Source organism: Peromyscus eremicus, chromosome 8a (assembly GCF_949786415.1).
Source record: "Peromyscus eremicus chromosome 8a, PerEre_H2_v1, whole genome shotgun sequence".
Lineage (NCBI taxonomy): Eukaryota > Metazoa > Chordata > Mammalia > Rodentia > Cricetidae > Peromyscus > Peromyscus eremicus.
Window position 1 is genome coordinate 53,770,116 of NC_081423.1, and position 15,707 is coordinate 53,785,822.

The following is a 15,707-nucleotide window of genomic DNA, read 5'->3' on the forward strand; positions in this document are numbered from 1 at the left end:
GGGAGTGAGAGGTGTGGGATGGAGTCCCAGCCGCTCACAGCAGACACCTCTCGCTTCACCGCCCCTCCCCCATCTCTCTCGTGAACAGTGGGGGACAGCGTGGCAGGATTACATGTCCATCTGTGGGCTTCGCACACATGGAGAGCTGGGCGGGCACCTGATTTCTGAGCTCATCTATATCCACAGCAAGCTGCTCATTGCAGATGACAGGACGGTCATCATCGGTCAGTGCTGCACCTGATCCTCTGTCAGGAGGAGGTGGGCTGGGAGGGTCAGAGGGTGATACAGAGTCTGCAGCTGAAGCTCACAGCGTGGTGGTGGTGGTGCTGGGGAGCTTCAGGCTAGTGCTCCTGGTAAAGGTGATGAGGTGTTTGGGGAGGCCCTCCTGGGCCCAGGTAGACACAGTGTGCCCTTGATCTCATCCCAGGTTCTGCGAACATCAATGACAGGAGCTTGCTGGGGAAACGGGACAGTGAGCTAGCCATACTGATTGAGGATACAGAAATGGAGCCATCCCTCATGGACGGGGTGGAGTACCAGGCAGGCAGGTTTGCCCTGAGTTTGCGGAAGCACTGTTTCAGGTAGGAGTCGGGGAGTGCGGATGGATGTGGGGGCGATGGGAGGGTTTCCTAGAGCTGGTACTAGACTTACCAGACTAATCCAGTTAAGGTATCAGCCAATTAGGAACACATACATACAGGAAGTTGCTATGTAGCATGGGCTGATATTGAACTCTTGATCTCCTGCCTCTGCCTTCCAAGTGCTGGGATTATAGGCACATGTTACTATTACCATGCCCAGCTAAAGTAATTGTTTTTGTTTTTGTTTTCAAATCAAAGTAAAGAAAGATAAATCAAAGCTCCCTCTAGGTTCACTAACCCTTCTTTTCACTGTTTATTGCATCTGTTTTGAAGTAGCAGTTCAGGTTTTCTGAGGAACTTAATTTGGCCCATTGGTACCATTCTTCCATAGTGTGATTCTTGGGGCAAATACCCGGCCAGACCTGGATCTCCGAGACCCTGTCTGTGATGACTTCTTCCAGCTGTGGCAAGAAACAGCTGAGAACAATGCCAACATCTATGAGCAGGTAGAAGCTGGGGCAGGTCTGGCCTGAGGAACTGATGGGTTGTCCTCTTCAGAGGGAGAGGAGGGTCTGGGGAGCATGTTTGATTAGGCTTCCATAGCCCAGGGGTCCAGCCCCGGCAGCCCAGACTCCTGATCTCCCTAATCTTAATACCTCCCGTGTCCTCCCCTCCACCCCAGATCTTCCGCTGCCTGCCGTCCAATGCCACGCGTTCCCTGCGGACTCTCCGGGAGTACGTGGCCGTGGAGCCCTTGGCCACGGTCAGCCCTTCTTTGGCCCAGTCTGAACTCACTCACATCCAGGGCCACCTAGTTCACTTCCCCCTCAAGTTTCTGGAGGATGAGTCCTTGTTGCCCCCACTGGGGAGCAAGGAGGGCATAATACCTTTAGAAGTGTGGACATAGCCGAGGCTTCAGCCTGGCAGCAGCCATAGCCGCCGGGCTCCACTGTGCCTGATCCTTGCCTCAAACCCCGAGTTCCGAGGGCAGTGGCCCTTGATCCCCAGAGAGGACATCTCTGAGGAGTACTGGAGAATCACAGAGGACCTTTACTTGAGAAGTAACCCAAGGGAGCACTCCCAAGCCAGGCCTGGGGGAGGCAGGAGAGAGTTCTAGAGAGGTTTGTCCTCCCACCACCTAGTTCAGACCACTGCATAAAAGCCTCTTACTAGGAGGCCTGAGGTCAAACCTTTCACTCCAGGAAAAGGGGCTCCTGTCCTGGGTCCTTCCTCATCTCACTCTTCCTCCTGCCCTTGAGCCCCCTATGTGCCCCAGGGCCTCTCCTAGCCCATTGCTGCCAAGATAGAGGGAGTATGGAGCCACTTTTGACTGCAACCCCCGCCAACGGTGGTGGGGACAACACCAGAACGGCCTCCACCCGCCTGCCGACAAACACTAACTTTGTGCCAGTTCATCAAACATTTCATAAATAAAAGTGTAGAAAAGGCCTGTGCCTCTTTTTGGCAGAGATGAGTGTGTCATAGGCTCTCCCTGCCTGCACAGGACACCTGTCCTCACCTTCTCTCTGCCTCAATTCTTGGTTCTGTCTTCTGTATGCACCTCTGTGCTTCTTAGCAGCAGCTTCCAAGTTCATTCACCTAATTCCTGGAGGAAGATCAGGGCACGTGTGTTTTGTGTGTGTGTGTGTGTGTGTGTGTGTTTGCATACATATATTTATAACTTTGTGTATGTCTGAGGTATTTTGCAATTACGAGATGTTGAGCACAGATAGCCACAGAAGCAGGAAGAAGCTCAGAGGAGTGAAGGATTTAAGAAAGCTTCGTGGGAGGTATGTGGGGGGTGGTAATGCTTCGATGGGAGGGCATTCATTAGGTTGCTGTCCCCAACTCTCTGAGTGTAGCCCTCTAGTTCTCTCAAGAAGTGACCTCTAGGGCCAGCCAAGTGGTTCAGCAGAAGTAGGTGCTTCCTGTCAAGCCTCATGACTTGAGTTCAACCCCCAAGATCCACATGGCAGGAGGGAACAGATTCCTGAGAGTTGGACTCGGACCTCCACACACAGGCATTCCTGTGTGCACATACACAATAAGTTGATTAACTTTTTTTTAAGTAGAGAGTTCCAAGCCAGGTTGTGGTGGCTCACAACTTTGGGAGGCAGAAGCAGGCAGATCTCTGAGTATGAGGCTAGCCTGGCCTGCAGAGTGAATTCCAGAACAGCGAGGGATACACAGATCTCTTGTCTCAAAACGTCCCCCAGCAAGACCCTTAGCCTTGACCTCCAGCCTTCACTTGTACATGTACACACACACACACACACACACACACACACACACACCTATGTACCTCTGAACAGATGCACACACACACAACAAAACACTTAATATCCAAGAAATCCCCCTCCTACACACAGCAGTTCCTGGTACTAATTGGCATCCAGTGCATTAATTAGTCTCATTGTTAGCACTTAAATATCTCTTTCCCTGGGGGACCATTACTTAATTGTGAGGTGGAGGCAGCAGTTGCCCAAAGCTGGGCCAGGGGATAGACTGACTTCTGGTTCTCAGTTCTTAGTCTTGGAGTGTTTGAAGACAGGGTCTGGCTACGAAGACAATCCTGCCTCTGCTTCCTGCCCAGCTATGACAGGGTCTTGCTGTACAACTCAGGCTGGCCTCTAATTCATGATCCTTGAGCCTCCTGCCTCAACCTCCTGAGGGCAGGGATTGCAGGGGTCCATAGTCCAGCTGTAGTCCAGGTTCTTGATAGAAGGATAACATAGTGTGAGGGAGGCAGGTAGCCACCCCATCTCAAGAACCAGCTCCCACCAGTCTTGCCCCCCCCCCTTCCCACTCCAGGGATTACATGGCCTCCTGAGGTGAAGGTGGCCGTTTATCCCATCCGCGAGGTGTTGGTTTGCTCATTCGTTTATTAACGTCAAACATTCCAGGAATCCAGCATCAGCAAATTTATTGAGTATATACTGCGCGCCTCTCTATTAATTATTTGATTCATTTTAGACAGACTCTCACTGGCTGACTTGAAATCCACTGTGTAGACCAGGCTGGCCCTGAACTTGCTGTGATCCTCCTGCCTATGCCTCCCACATGCTGGGATTACAGGTGTGCACCACACCTGGATTTTTGTTTGTTTCTTAAGACAGGGTCTCATATAGCACAGGTTGGCCTGGATCTCACTCTGTAACCCAGGCTGGCCTTGTATTTGCAGGAATCCTCTTGCCTCAGCCTCCAGAGTATTGGAAATAGAGATTTTAGCCACCGCACCCAGTTTTTAACCTCCCTAATATCTACTTTACAGATAGTTATAATTGAGTTTCAGAGAAGTTAGGGATTTGCCTACAGCAGTCACTTCAAATTTTGTTTCTTGTACTGTACAGCGGTCTCGACCTTCAACTGCTATAGTTGCCTGCTAGACAACAGAAGCCTTGATTCAGTTCAGCATTCTCAAAGCATTTGAAGGTGCTAGACCCTGTGCTGGACAAGACTGACATCACTTCTGCTTAGATTCACATACTTGAAATTCATGGTATCAAACGTTACCAAAGGCCTAAGGCAGTTAAACAAAAGAGCCAAACTCACCAGCTCAAGAAAGATGCCAGGGCCAGCAAGATGCCTGTCTCATCAAGCCTGGTGACCTGAGTTAGATCTACAAGACCAACGTGGTGACCAAGGAGAGCTCCACACAGAGGTAGACCTTTGACCTCCTTATGTGCACCCTAGCATGCGCACAAACCCATGTAACAAAATTTTGTAAAACAATGTTCGTAGAGAGGTGATTCCAACATGTACCTCAAAGCAAAGGCCAGTGAGAATGTTGACAGCTAGTGTCTCAGTTGGGTTTCTACTGTGTAATAAAATGCCATGACCAAAAGCAACTTGGGGAGGAAAGGGTTTATTTCAGTTTACAGCGCCCAGGTCACCCTCCATCACTGAAAGAAATCAGGGCAGGAACCTGGCTGATGCAGAGGCCACAGAACAGTGCTGCCTACTGACTTGCTCCACCTGACTTCTTACACAACCCAGGACTTGGGGGCACCGCCCCTAGTGGGCAGGGACCTCTTACATCAATCATCAATCAAGAAAATGCTTCACAGGCTTACCCACAGGCCAGTCTGGTGGGGGTGTTTCTCAACTGAGGTTCCCTCTTCCCAAATGACTCTAGCTTATGTCAAGTTGACATAAGACCAGCCAGCACAACTGGAAGTCAGAGAACAACACTCCAGGGGAAAAGAAAAGTAAGTGCAAAGACAGGGAAGAGATGTCGAGGTCTGGGCGCTTCCAGCAGAATAGCAGCAGCTCAGTGCAGCTGGAACGAGTTTAAGTGTGGCTTATTAAAACACAAGACCGAAAAAGAAAAACATCCGTGGGGCCAAAGAAACGGGCAGAATGTTGAAAGTCTTTGATATCCCTACCCACAAGGCAGCGGGAGTCGGCAAAGGGTGTTCTTACTCATTTTTTCTTTTCAGATAGTCACTACATAACCCAGACTAACAGAAAATGTAATCCTCTTGCCTCAGCTTCTTGAAAACCGTTTTAAACAGAAGGATGTCAGGTTTAAGTTTTAGGAAAATCACTTCTGGATAGGAAGAACTGAGGGTGTCAGGCAGAGAGGCCGTGTAGGAGGACAGAGTGATGGGGGGGAAAGGAGGGCTGGGCAAATGAGTCAGGGGGCATCCAGACCAAGTCCATCCAGATGTGCCAAGACGGCTCCCGAGAATTCAAACTCACTGACGCGATGTTTACACTAAGGCTGAGAATGGGAATTTTCAGAGGGAGTATTAGTGTTGGGAAGAGATCTTGAGACACGCAGAACACCTTACCTCGACTCCATAGAGAAAGAAAAGCTCAGAGAGGCAAATTCGCTTGCTCAAGGTCACACAGCACATTCGTCAGTGGCAGAACATGACTGTCTATTACATAGTTACACAGCATCACCCATCCTCTAGTGAGACTAACCGGCTGCAGGTGCTGTGTCAACATGAGTAGATCTAAGGTGCTGGAACAAAACTTGGAGGGATTGGATACAGTTCCTTCCTCTTCGGCTTCGCCACTAGCAACTCCAGCGATCGTACTTTCCTGCAGAGCAGCACTGTTAAGAGAAGCAGAGATAAACGAGTGCGGTCGGAGTGCCTATCCTAAGGGCTGCGATCGGCTCCCAACATCCCCACTCCAGCTAGGGAAGGGAGTAAAGGGCAGACAGCACCCCCCCCACACACACTTCCCTCCCACGTGGTCTCTCCAGCCAAGTTCTCACGGAGAGGCCCCTCCCTCGGCGGCTCCACTGTTGCCATGGCAATTGGGTGGGTGGACAGCCCGTCCTATCTAGAGGCCACCAGCCCTCGCGTGGGGAGTTGCCATAACAACCCCCTAGTAATAGAGGGGGTTGGGTCCCGCCTCCCTTCCCCCGCAAATAGAGAGGTGGGTGGTTTGATTGGCAGCTAGGCACACGAAAAAGAAAGAAGGAAAGGAGTCAAGTAAAAAAAAAAATCCAGGAAGGAATTAGGGGAGAGGAGGCAAAAAAAAAATAATAATAATAATAATAAAAGGGGGAAAGGAAGGGAAGGTATGTGCGCACGCGCAACCAGCAGGTGGGCGCGCTCCTTCCACGCCGGGCTCCCGCAGGGCTCAGGGGCCGGCGCGCACCCTCCGCCCGCTCTCCTGCGCCTGCGCGCAGGTGCCGGCGCCCGGCGGGAGGGGGCGCCCGGCGCGCTCGCGTCACGGTCCGCTCCGCGCGTGCGCAGGGGCAGCCGGCGGCTCGGGTTGCAGGCGCGCGGGTGAGAGCGCCTGTCCGCCGCTGGGTCGGTCCTCCCGCTGGCCCTCCCCCTCCCCCGGCCTTTGGGGCAGGCGCGGTGGAGCCCGCCCCCCCCCCCACCGGGTTCCCCCCGATGGGGGAGAAGCGGCGACGGCGGCAGCAGCGAAGTGAGCGAGCCGGAGCGTGAGCGGCCCTGCGGCGGCCATGGGCGACCCGGCCCCCGCCCGCAGCCTGGACGACATCGACCTGTCCGCCCTGCGGGTGAGCGCCGCCCCCAGCCTCGCCCCCGCCCGCGACCCCTGCCCCTCTCTCTCCCCGGCTCGCGCCGCCCGGGCCCCCGCCCTCTGCAGATTCCCGGAGCCAGTTCGGTCCCCACCCTGTGCCGCCCTCCCCCACACTTGCCTGCCACCCCTACCTTGCTGCTGGGATTCCGGGTCCCCACCCTCCTGGGCGTGTGAGGGTCACCTCTAGTGTCCCTAAATCCAGTTCGGCATCACCTGCAGAGTCTTTGTGTGTGTGTGTGGCCCCCTCACCCTTCCTCGGTCCTCATGTCTCCTTCCACCACCACCTCCTCCTCCGGCTCCTGGAATTTTGACTTTGCAACTGCCTCAGCCTCCCCCACACCCCCCGTTTTCTTCCTCGCCTACCCCTGAATTGCAACTTGGGCGGCATTTCACCCCCTCACTCCACCCCACACACCACCTACGTCTCCATCCCACGTTCACTTTCTCTAGCCCTTCTCTCGCGTTTCAAGTGCAGCTTTCCAGCTCCAGGCATTTCCGGTCTCGGGGTCCCTGAATATTACATTACTAACTCTGCAGCCGCGTAGGGCTGGGAGGACGGACAAGTGCAGGGGGGGGGGGAGGAAGGGAAGCCTTGATTTCCCTCGGAAACTCGGGGCGGAAGACGATGTTTACATACGTGTACACACAGAAAACACACGCTGCCTGTGGTCGGTAGTGAGGGGTTGGCGAAAGTCGTGGGGGTGGAGGCCAAGGAGACCCGGAGGGAGGGGGCTCATTAGGAAAGCGGTTAAGAGGCAGCAATTGTGTCAGGAATGTGCTTTGAAATAACCCAATTATTGTTCCACGTGGGGCGCTTACTCTCTCTCTCCTTCCGGAATTTTCAATTCAGCAGTGTTTGTATGTTTTTCTTCAGCGGGCAGCTTTGTCTTAAGGGCAGTATTGTGATTTCAAGGTGAACCACTCCAGACTGTGTCCCAGGAGGTGTTTTGATTCCGTGCCCCGCGAGCTTTCCCAGCCAGCCAAGGTGTAGATAGAGCAGGATTTCCCACCTCATGCTTAGCTTCTTAGAAGATCCCCGAGCACATTGTCTTCTGGCTTTTGAATTAGCCAGGGAAAAGGCAGTCAGCCCACAAGTGCCCCGGATATGACTGGAGGGGAGAGAGAATTGAAGAGAGCAGAGTCATGTTGTTAATTGGGTTTCTCTAGGTGACACAGTTTTTTTTTTTTTTTTTTTCCCTTGCCATTCAGGTCATAATTTGTTTGGTGCAATGTTCGGTTATGCTGGAGATAAGTTTTAGGAGAACAAGGCTGAGCATTGGATCTCTCTCTCTCTCTCTCTCTCTTTCTCTTTCTTCCTCTCCCTCTCTCCCTCTCTCCCTCTCTCCCTCTCTCCCTCTCTCCCTCTCTCTCTCTCAATCTCTCTCACTCTCTCTCTCTCTCTCCCCCTCCCTCCCTCTCTCTCTCCCTCTCTCCCTCTGCCTCTGTGTGTGTTTCAATGGGAGAAAGATCTGAAGGCCATGGGAGGTCAGTTCAGTCAGTGTTTAAACTGGGGTGCTCAAGTCCTTTGGAATGGAAGGTGGAAATCCAGCTTTTGAGTAAAGTCTCTTAATGTGCTCGGATTTGGAATGATATTGCAAATTGAAGTTGTTGATTAACTCTGGCCACAGGTTCTCTGGTGACCGAGACACTGTGACACAGTGAGTAGGTGTAGACCATGACCTTTGATTGGAACCTCGGTCCTCTGGCTGCTTCTCTTTTCTTTTGGTTTCTCTGGTAACTTCATCTGGGCCCCGACTTGGGATTTCCAGCAATTCTGCAATTGCTATTTGACCTTGGACATGGCATTTCCCTTCTGGACTTCCCTCCTTGAGTGTGTTGGCCTCCTCCTGGTTCTCTGCTCCTTCCCTTCAAGAGAGCTGGGTGACCTGTTCCCTGTCCTTCTGTCCGTCCTGCCTTCTGCCTCTGAAGGAAACAAGGCACATCTCTCGCTCCGGCACCCCAGGACTCGAGGTAGAGCCATGCTTCCTTGAAATGGAAAGGCTGCTGTCTCCTTGCTGCTGGCTTCTCTCAATGGCCAGTCCCATCCAGCACACCTCCAACAAGTGCTGTGGCCCCATCGGATGGCTGGCTCAGTCACACCTTAGTCTTCTGTTCCTGTTTTCTAGAGGGACATGGTACTGGTGTTGGTGGTTGGGGTAGGGTGAGCAAAGCCTTAATGAGCCTAAGATGTCTTTCTCCTCGTGTTTCAAGATAAGGCTTGGTTTTCAGCTGGTAGTGAGAGTAACAGTCTGATATTAGAGGAAGATTGAATTGCACTAATCTCTTAGTGAGGAGGCCAGATGGACCTGCTACTTTGCGAGCACACCACCCAACAGTATGGTGGGATGGTGTAGTTGGGGAGGGACATCAGTCTGGAGTTGCTTTCCTGAAGTCAAGTCCCAGTCTCCTCACCTCCTGTAGGACACAGGCCTTGGTCCTTTATCCCTTCTTCCCTCCCTGCAGACTCTGCAATGAGTCTTACTTCCCTAAGCTCCATTTTCTTGCCTGTGTGGTGGGAATGTCAGAATAGCACTGAACAGAGAGTTACTGAAATTAAATGAAATGCAACACATTAAGTTTTTAGCTCAGTTCCTAGCACAGAATTGAGAAGCATCCCAGGACAACTCTAATAAAAAGCACTCTCTTCCCTGCTTTATGTTTTTGTAAAATTCCTTTTTCATGGTTCTTATCACTGGTTGACATAGATGTATTTCTGTCAGTCTTGACTAAAATGTGAATTAGGGCTCGAGGTATAACTCCGTGGTAGTTGTCTGTTTAGCATGCATGATATCCGAGGATCCTCAGTGCCACAAAAATAAAAGCACACTGTCAGCTAGAATTTTGACTGTTTTGTTGTGTCTGTGTCCCCAGTGCCTAGAGCAGAGTTTACATAGTGGGGCTCAGATATTTGTTAAATAAGTGCATGGTACAGTAACTGAAGCTGTTAGTATAGTGCTTGCTTAAAATACTCAAGCAATGATAGACCTGCCGGGCCGTGATGGCGCACGCCTTTAATCCCAGCACTCGGGAGGCAGAGGTAGGCAGTTCTCTGAGATCGAGAGCAGCCTGGTCTGTATAGTGAGTTCTAGGACAGCCAGAGCTACACAGAGAAACCCTTTTTGGGGGGATGGAGGGGGAGAAATGGTAGACGTGGCCAGAGGAGATGGCTCAGAGTAAAGGCAGTTACTATCAAGCCTGATAACAACCCCGAGTTTGAGCCTCAGAACCCACGTGGTGGAAGGTGAGAATAGACTCTCCTGGGTTGTCCTCTGATTTCCACATGTGTGCCATGATGCTTGTATGTGTGAGTGTGCGTGCACACACAAACAAATAAATCTACTAGGTGTTGTAGCACACACCTTTAACCCTAGCAGAGGTAGATGGGATCTCTTTGAATTACAGGCCAGCCTGGTCTTCATAGTTCCAAGACAGCCAGGGCTACATAATAGAGAAACCCTGCCTCAAAGAAACCAAGTTCAAGGGCAGCTTGGGATGCATGAGAACCTGTCTCAAAAACAACAACAAAAAGAGTGTCCTCTGAGATGTGTTGGAATCAGACCTTGTGGTAATGCAGAGAGCTCTGGATGCATCCAGCCAAGCCATGACCCTGAAAGTTAGAATATCTGAGAGAAAATTTGGGCCTTCAGTTTTAAGTCATCTCTGTCTGTGTCCAAACTCGGTTATATTCCAGAAGAGTCTTCTGACTTGGCACTGCGGCTTCTCCCAAAGAATAAAGCGCGGACAGAAGTAGCTGGGAGAGGGATCAGCGGGCCCCGGGCTGACCTCTTTCTTTTCACATTCCTGCTTGTTGGTTGACCCACTTCATAAATCAGTTTCTTTCTACTGTCCAGCGGCTGGAAGTTTTAGACTGCAGTGTCTCTGAAGCCGTGCAGCCAGGCAGTGGGGCTGTGTTGAAGTCAGGCCACCGCACACCTTCAAGGGACTTGTTGTGAGGTGGTGGTTGTTGACAGGCATTTTTTCTCAAATGCTTCTGCACGTTCTTTTGTGTCTCTCAAATGGTTGTCTGTATTCTTTGAAGATGTCTTTCCTCCTCCTCCTCCTCCTCCTCCTCCTCCTCCTCCTCCTCTTCCTCCTCCTCCTCCTCCTCCTCCTCCTCCGTCCGCTGCTGTGGAACCTGCATCACCAGGAAAGCTGGCAGTGGGGCGTGTGCCTAGGCTGCTGAGCAGTGTGGGACTGCGGGTGTGTGCTGAGATGCTGCTGTCCACAGGGTGATGACAGATGCCACAGGCAGAGGGATGGGAGGACTGACCTCCTGCAGCAGCAGGGAGGGCATGTGGTGACCTTTCTCCTAGAGAATGACAGAAGGGGCGGGGGATTTGAAGGCCGGTGGCATTTGAAGTGATGTAAAATGTCGCTGTGGTCAAATGATAAAAAGATGATGACGGAGAACATGGCTGGGACGGGGCGTTCAGCCCTTACCCAGACGAGGAGGAGGAGGACAAGGACCACTCTTGTCTATGTAGGATAGGACAAGTTGCTATATCCTTAGTGGCACGTGAAGGAGCAGTTCTTTGGGAAATCGAGGTGTGTGTGTATGTACACACATGTGTTCATGTGAGAGTGTGGGTGCACATACCTGTGGAAGTTAGGGAATGTTGGATGCTTTTTTTTTTTTTTCCATTCTCCACCTTATCCCCTTGACACAGGGCCTCACTGACCCCCAGGCTTGTTATTTGGGGCTAAGCTGGCTGGTCAGTGAGCCCCTGGTACTGTCTACCTGTTTTATCTCCTCTCAGTGTTGTGGTTACAGGCACACATACCTGTGCCTAACTTTTGGAGTAGTTGCTCCCCACTTTCAGCTGACAGCAAGTGCTGCTCCCCGCAAAGCCGTCTCTCTAGCCCCGAAAGTGAGGGTTCCACAGTGAAAGGAAGGGGGAGCGGGCTGAGAGGTGGTTCAGTGAAGTGTCCGCTGTGCAGGCATGAGGGCCTGACTTTGGATCCCCAGTATCCATGTACAAGCCAAGTAGTGTGTCACATACCTGTCATCCCAGTGCTGGGGGCTGAGGCCGATGGATCCCTGGAGTTCGTTGGCCTGTTAGCCAAGCCAAGTAAACGAGCTCTAGGTTCAGTGTGAAACCCTGTCTCAAAAAGTAAGGTAGAGAACCATTAAAGAGGGAAGGAAGATACTGGTGTTGACCTCTGGCCTACACACACTCACTCACACACACACACACACACACACACACACACACACACACACACGCACGCACACGCACACACACTCGCATGGCACCCACATGTACATGTACACACATGATTGTATATGTTACTCTTTGGTATCTCTCCCCCCACCCCCATTAGCAGGAAAGGGGGTCAGCAAGACTTTTGGTCTGGTTTGCCCCTCACTCTCATCCCAAGGGCTTATGATAGTATATAGGGTCCAAATCCATTCAGCTATAAACTGTGCCTAAAACAGAATAACACACACTATTTGGTCTATTTAGAACACTTTGTCACTTACTAGAAAGGGTGGCAGGAAGTGTACAACTTCTGTTGGCAAACTTGCAGTTTGGTTTAGGTCTGTAAACAAGGAGTGCAGTCACCTGTCCACCCAATCACACACACACACAGTCGTCCTGGGATTGGACAGCATCTCTAGAAGCCATCTGAATCTGCCTGCAGACTCTGGTGTCCAGAGTCCTGTCAGAGTTGTGGGTGCTGACCTTTCCTTCGTCACTGAGCATTGTCAGTATGCTGTTGACATCAGGTTCTAGACCCTATGGGAAGGATGTGATACTGTACTCAGTTCTGTACTAAGCTTTTGAACCAGTACTCTGTGAGCATCCCACTAAGAAGTGCCTTTGCAAACCCAAACTTTAGAAGCACCGCCCCCCACCCCATCTCCTGACGGGGTCTTGTAGTGCCCAGGCTGGCCTCAGATTCCTGGGCCCAGGTGGTCCCTCTGCCTCAGCCTCCCACGTGGTTGGTACTACAAGCATGGACCACCATGTCCTCCTAGGCTCTCCTCATCTTTTTGTTTTGTGAGTGTTTTGCCTGCATCATATGTGTGTTTGGTGCCTGCAGCAGCCAGAAGAGGACACAGGATTCCCTGGAACTGGAGTTACAGGCACTTGTGAGCTGCCATGTGGGTGCTAGGGTTTGAGCCCAGGTCCTCGGAAGAGCATCCATGCTTTTAGCCTCTGGGCCATCTCTCCAGCCCTGTTCTTATCTTAATGGTTAGTGCTTCCTCAGTATCTTAGAACTCTCAAGGTTGGGCATTCTTGTTAATTCTGATTATTATGAACTTATATTTATTTTCTGTTGTGCTGTGATTGGTAGCCAATCATCTGGAAATCCAATGTTCAGTCCCATACTCTCTCAGAACCCACTTTATAACCCACTTATAACTCAGTTTGTGCCACTAACTCTCTAGACTTTTCCCTCTTAGGTTGAAAAATAGAAGAGAGTAATTAAGTTAGTGAATGGACCTTTGTTTGTTTGTTTTCCGGAGCTGAGGACCGAACCCAGGGCCTTGCGCTTGCTGGCAAGTGCTCTACCACTGAGCTAAATCCCCAACCCCGTGAATGGACTTTTTAAAATAATTTCCTTGTATATGAATGTGTGCATGTATCATGTATGTGTGTCCCATGGTGTGTGTGCTTAGAAATCAGAGGACAACCTTGGGTGTGCATCCTCACTTCCCACTTTATTTGAGGCAGAATCTTCTGTTCATTGCTGTGTGTGCCAGGCTAGCTGACTCCAGCTTCCAGAGCTTCTCCTCTCTGCCTTTCATCTTGTCCTAGGAACCCTGCATCTGGCCTACACAGGCCCTGGAGGCTTGAACTTGGGCGCTCTGCTTGCGGTTAGCTTTACCCACCAGCCATCTCCCCCAGTCCTAATCGGCTTGGTGGTGGTTCTGTTTTGCTTTTGCTGGTCCCACTTGGTTGCCCAGGCTGGACCGGAATTCCTGTAGCACAGGCTGACTCAAACTTTATCCTCATACTTGAGCTTCCCAAGTGCCGGGATTACAGTATAGACTGCACAAGTTTTGTTTTGTTCTGTTTTTCTTGTCACTGTTCCCTGAACAGTATGGTATAGCAACTGTTACATGGCTTTTAGATTCATATTAGGTATTAAAAGTAATCTAGAGACGATTTAAAGTCTACGGGAGAATGTGTAGCTTCTATGCAAACACTACATGATTGAGCTATGCTTGATGACAAGAGCATGTAGTCCTGGCAGTTTTGTCAGGTTGAGGCAGGAGAATTGCAAGTTCGAGGCCTGCCTTACTAGCGAGTAAGCTTAAAGCTGGCCTGGGCAACTTAGTGAGCTGTCTCAAAACCAGAAGTAATAAGAGGACCGGTGAAGCTGGGTGTAGTGGCCCACACCTTTGATCTCAGCACTGGGGAGGCAGAAGCAAGTGGAGCTCTGTGTTTGAGGCTGGCCTGATCTACATAGTGAGTACTAGGACATCCAGAGCTACATAGTGTGACCTTGTAGTGGGGGGAAAATACCGAAAAGAAACAAAGAAAGAGAGCTGGTGAGAAGAAATGGCTTAGGAGTTAGAAAGGCACTTACTGTCAAGTCTGATGACCCAAGTTCGGTCTCCAGACCCACCTAGTGTTTGTTTTGTTGTTTAAGACTAGAGTCTGGTTGTTAGCCTTGGAACTGCTATATATCCCAGGCTGGTCTCAAACTTGGAATTCTCCTGCCTCCGCCTTCCAAGTGCTGGGATTATAGGTTTGTGCCACTCTGCCAACTTGTTTGCATTATTTTTCTGATTTGAATTGTTTTAAGACAGGGTCTTACTTTGTGTCCTGGCTGGCCCAGAACTGAGTATGTTAACCCCCTGAGTGTTGGGATTAGAGATGTGAGTCAACACTCCTGACTTGTTTTTACAAGACCAACTGGTTGTTGGTTGTTTGGTTGGTTGTGAGGCATAAGCCTAGCTGGCATTTTTTTAAGAAAAAGAAAAGAAAATAGAGATGAAGCAGCAGGTAGGTAGAATTAGTTGGTGGCTAAAAATGGAACTGCATCATTGGTCAACAACTGTGAGCCATGAGTCTGAGGAATGGAAAACTCCAGACTTAGCTTTGGTCCAAAGAACTTATTCTGAACCTTTCTTGAGAGAAAAAAAAAAAAAAAAAAAAAAGAAATGTTTTATAAACTAAGAGATTGAATGTGGAAAGGGCACAAGACTATAACCTCACTTGTATTTATTGGGGGAGGGCTCCTAGGGCTCCTGAGTCTTGAGTCTGTGGACTCACATGTGGTTCTGTGGGGGTGGGTGTCCCTGTGTCCCTGGGAGCTGAATTGTTAGTGTGAGTGGTGGCTGAGGTAAATGTGTCTCAAGAGTAAGAACAGCCAGGCTCGGCCTTGGACTTAGCTCTTACGGTCTGCGGGAAGTGGGATCCTTCCTCTAACATTAGATAGCTTCTCTATATAAATAGATGAGACTCATTTACATTGTGTGCAAGTGAAAGATGAGTGGGGTGTGTAGGGGGAGTGTTAGTGATTTTTGAATGCTCCAAAGGAAAGAGGGTTGGGGGAAGCCACAAGTCTTGGGCTTCTTGGAGGAGCCAGACTCCAGAAGCAGCTTGGATGTCTGGTGGATGGCGTGTGGAAGATGGTGGGCTGGGCTGGGAGGAGTTGGGTGGCACAGCCTGTGGGAGGAGGAGTCTGAGAGGCTTGAAGGAGATGAATGGAGGAAGTAGGGACTGTTGGAGAAGAATGAGGATGGCTGGTGAGGGAGGAGACCTTCCATGGAGAAGGTAGTTAAGACCTCACACTACAGAAGTTCATGTCCTCACAGCAGGAGGCCATTCAGGCCAAAGCTGACAGGTGAATGGAACATTCCTGTAGCCTGGGAACCCCAGCCAGCATTCAAGGCTCACTGAGTGCATATGGCACTGAATGCTTTTGGTTCACCTTTGGTACCTCTGCCTCTTCTGCGGGCTGATAATAGTTGGCCTTCTGAGGGAGGGTGGAAAATTCTCACCCTTTTCTGCCAGGAACTGTTTGAGCATGGGATTTGAAGAGTGGACTGTAAATTGTTCCTAGAACAAGGAGTTAAAAGGAGTTTTCCATGGACAGCGATTCTTAACAGGGAGAGACTGAGAATCAAAAAATCTGAGTAAAGAAAATTCCACCTTCTCC

General features: G+C 50.6%; 2 protein-coding genes across 10 annotated transcripts in view; both read left to right on the forward strand.

The window, feature by feature from the left end:
- Positions 1 to 2,022, forward strand: part of Pld2 (phospholipase D2) — a 16,536-nt gene extending 14,514 nt beyond the window's left edge. The window contains exons 19-22 of the mRNA XM_059271062.1: positions 6 to 224; positions 428 to 581; positions 973 to 1,087; positions 1,264 to 2,022. Coding sequence (XP_059127045.1) covers positions 6 to 224; positions 428 to 581; positions 973 to 1,087; positions 1,264 to 1,488 — 713 coding nt within the window. The 3' untranslated portion in view covers positions 1,489 to 2,022. The remainder of the gene's footprint in view (positions 1 to 5; positions 225 to 427; positions 582 to 972; positions 1,088 to 1,263) is intronic.
- Positions 2,023 to 6,393: 4,371 nt separating this feature from the next.
- The window catches only part of Mink1 (misshapen like kinase 1), a 56,635-nt gene continuing 47,321 nt past the window's right edge, over positions 6,394 to 15,707 (forward strand). For 6 of the 9 annotated variants that reach the window (XM_059271063.1, XM_059271065.1, XM_059271069.1 and 3 more), the window contains exon 1: positions 6,395 to 6,567. In XM_059271063.1, the coding sequence (XP_059127046.1) occupies positions 6,511 to 6,567 (57 nt within the window). In that variant the 5' untranslated portion in view covers positions 6,395 to 6,510. Of the gene's footprint in view, positions 6,568 to 15,707 lie in introns of all 9 variants that reach the window. The other 3 variants (XM_059271064.1, XM_059271068.1, XM_059271072.1) reach the window with 2 other exon arrangements.